The sequence below is a fragment of the Pyxicephalus adspersus genome, chromosome 7 (genome assembly GCF_032062135.1).
Source record: "Pyxicephalus adspersus chromosome 7, UCB_Pads_2.0, whole genome shotgun sequence".
NCBI lineage: Eukaryota > Metazoa > Chordata > Amphibia > Anura > Pyxicephalidae > Pyxicephalus > Pyxicephalus adspersus.
The window spans coordinates 15,421,666-15,422,482 of record NC_092864.1 but is presented as its reverse complement, the minus strand read 5'-3'; the positions used below and the strand labels follow the sequence as shown (position 1 = coordinate 15,422,482).

Below are 817 nucleotides of genomic sequence, written 5' to 3'. Positions count from 1 at the left end.
TGGTGATGTCCCAGAGCTCCTTGTGCCAAAGATATTGACTCTGTAAAATCCATCGGTGGCTGATGGTCAGTGCCGTCCAAAACTTGAAAAGTTGCCTAATCTCTGCTCCACAGCTTCTACAAGTTTTTGCTCAGCAGATACTTTGAATGCTTACTCGCCCCACCACAGCATCCTCTCTGGTTTATCCCGCTGGCTCATATATCCTGTAGTGAAATACAAGCCGGTAGGCAAAACCACAGCACCCAGTAGACTAGCAACTATTCTAGGCACCTGAAAACTTTGCAGTGGCTGAGCAATGGCTTTGCAGTGGCTGAGCAAAGATATGGCAGCTTTACAATACACAAACATTTTCGAAAGTTATATTTATTACTACTTCTTTTACAGGTGCAGTTTTGAGTAAAGGTGGCTTAGAGTTTTTGCTTTGAATTAGCAATTCTAGAAGAACTGATACCAGTATGAGAATGACATCCCTGGTCCTGCCTCCAAACACGTTGGCAATAACCATTCACTTATTTCTATCCTTAGACTTTTTCTATTTGTAATGCCCTTAATAATGTATTGTTTTTTGTGATATTACATATTCTTTATATTTTAAACACCAACAGATTATGACCTAGAAAAAATGTTATGTATCTTTCAGACATGCCCAGTCATTGGCTGCATTACAAGCCTATTCGCACTGGCTTGCACGTTTCTACAGTGAGGTCCAGCGTCAAAATCAGCAACAATTCATCTCCATCATCTCCACAGCAATGGAAGCCCTGCCTCCTCTAATCAGCACAAAGGTGAACATCTTTACACTCCGGGGGTTCTGTAT

At 41.5% G+C, this 817-nt stretch overlaps 1 protein-coding gene across 1 annotated transcript in view; it reads left to right on the top strand.

The window, feature by feature from the left end:
* The window catches only part of XPO6 (exportin 6), a gene marked incomplete in the record, with an annotated part of 29,218 nt that overhangs the window by 20,571 nt on the left and 7,830 nt on the right, over window positions 1-817 (top strand). Inside the window, 1 exon segment of the mRNA XM_072417595.1 lies at window positions 641-785. Coding sequence (XP_072273696.1) covers window positions 641-785 — 145 coding nt within the window.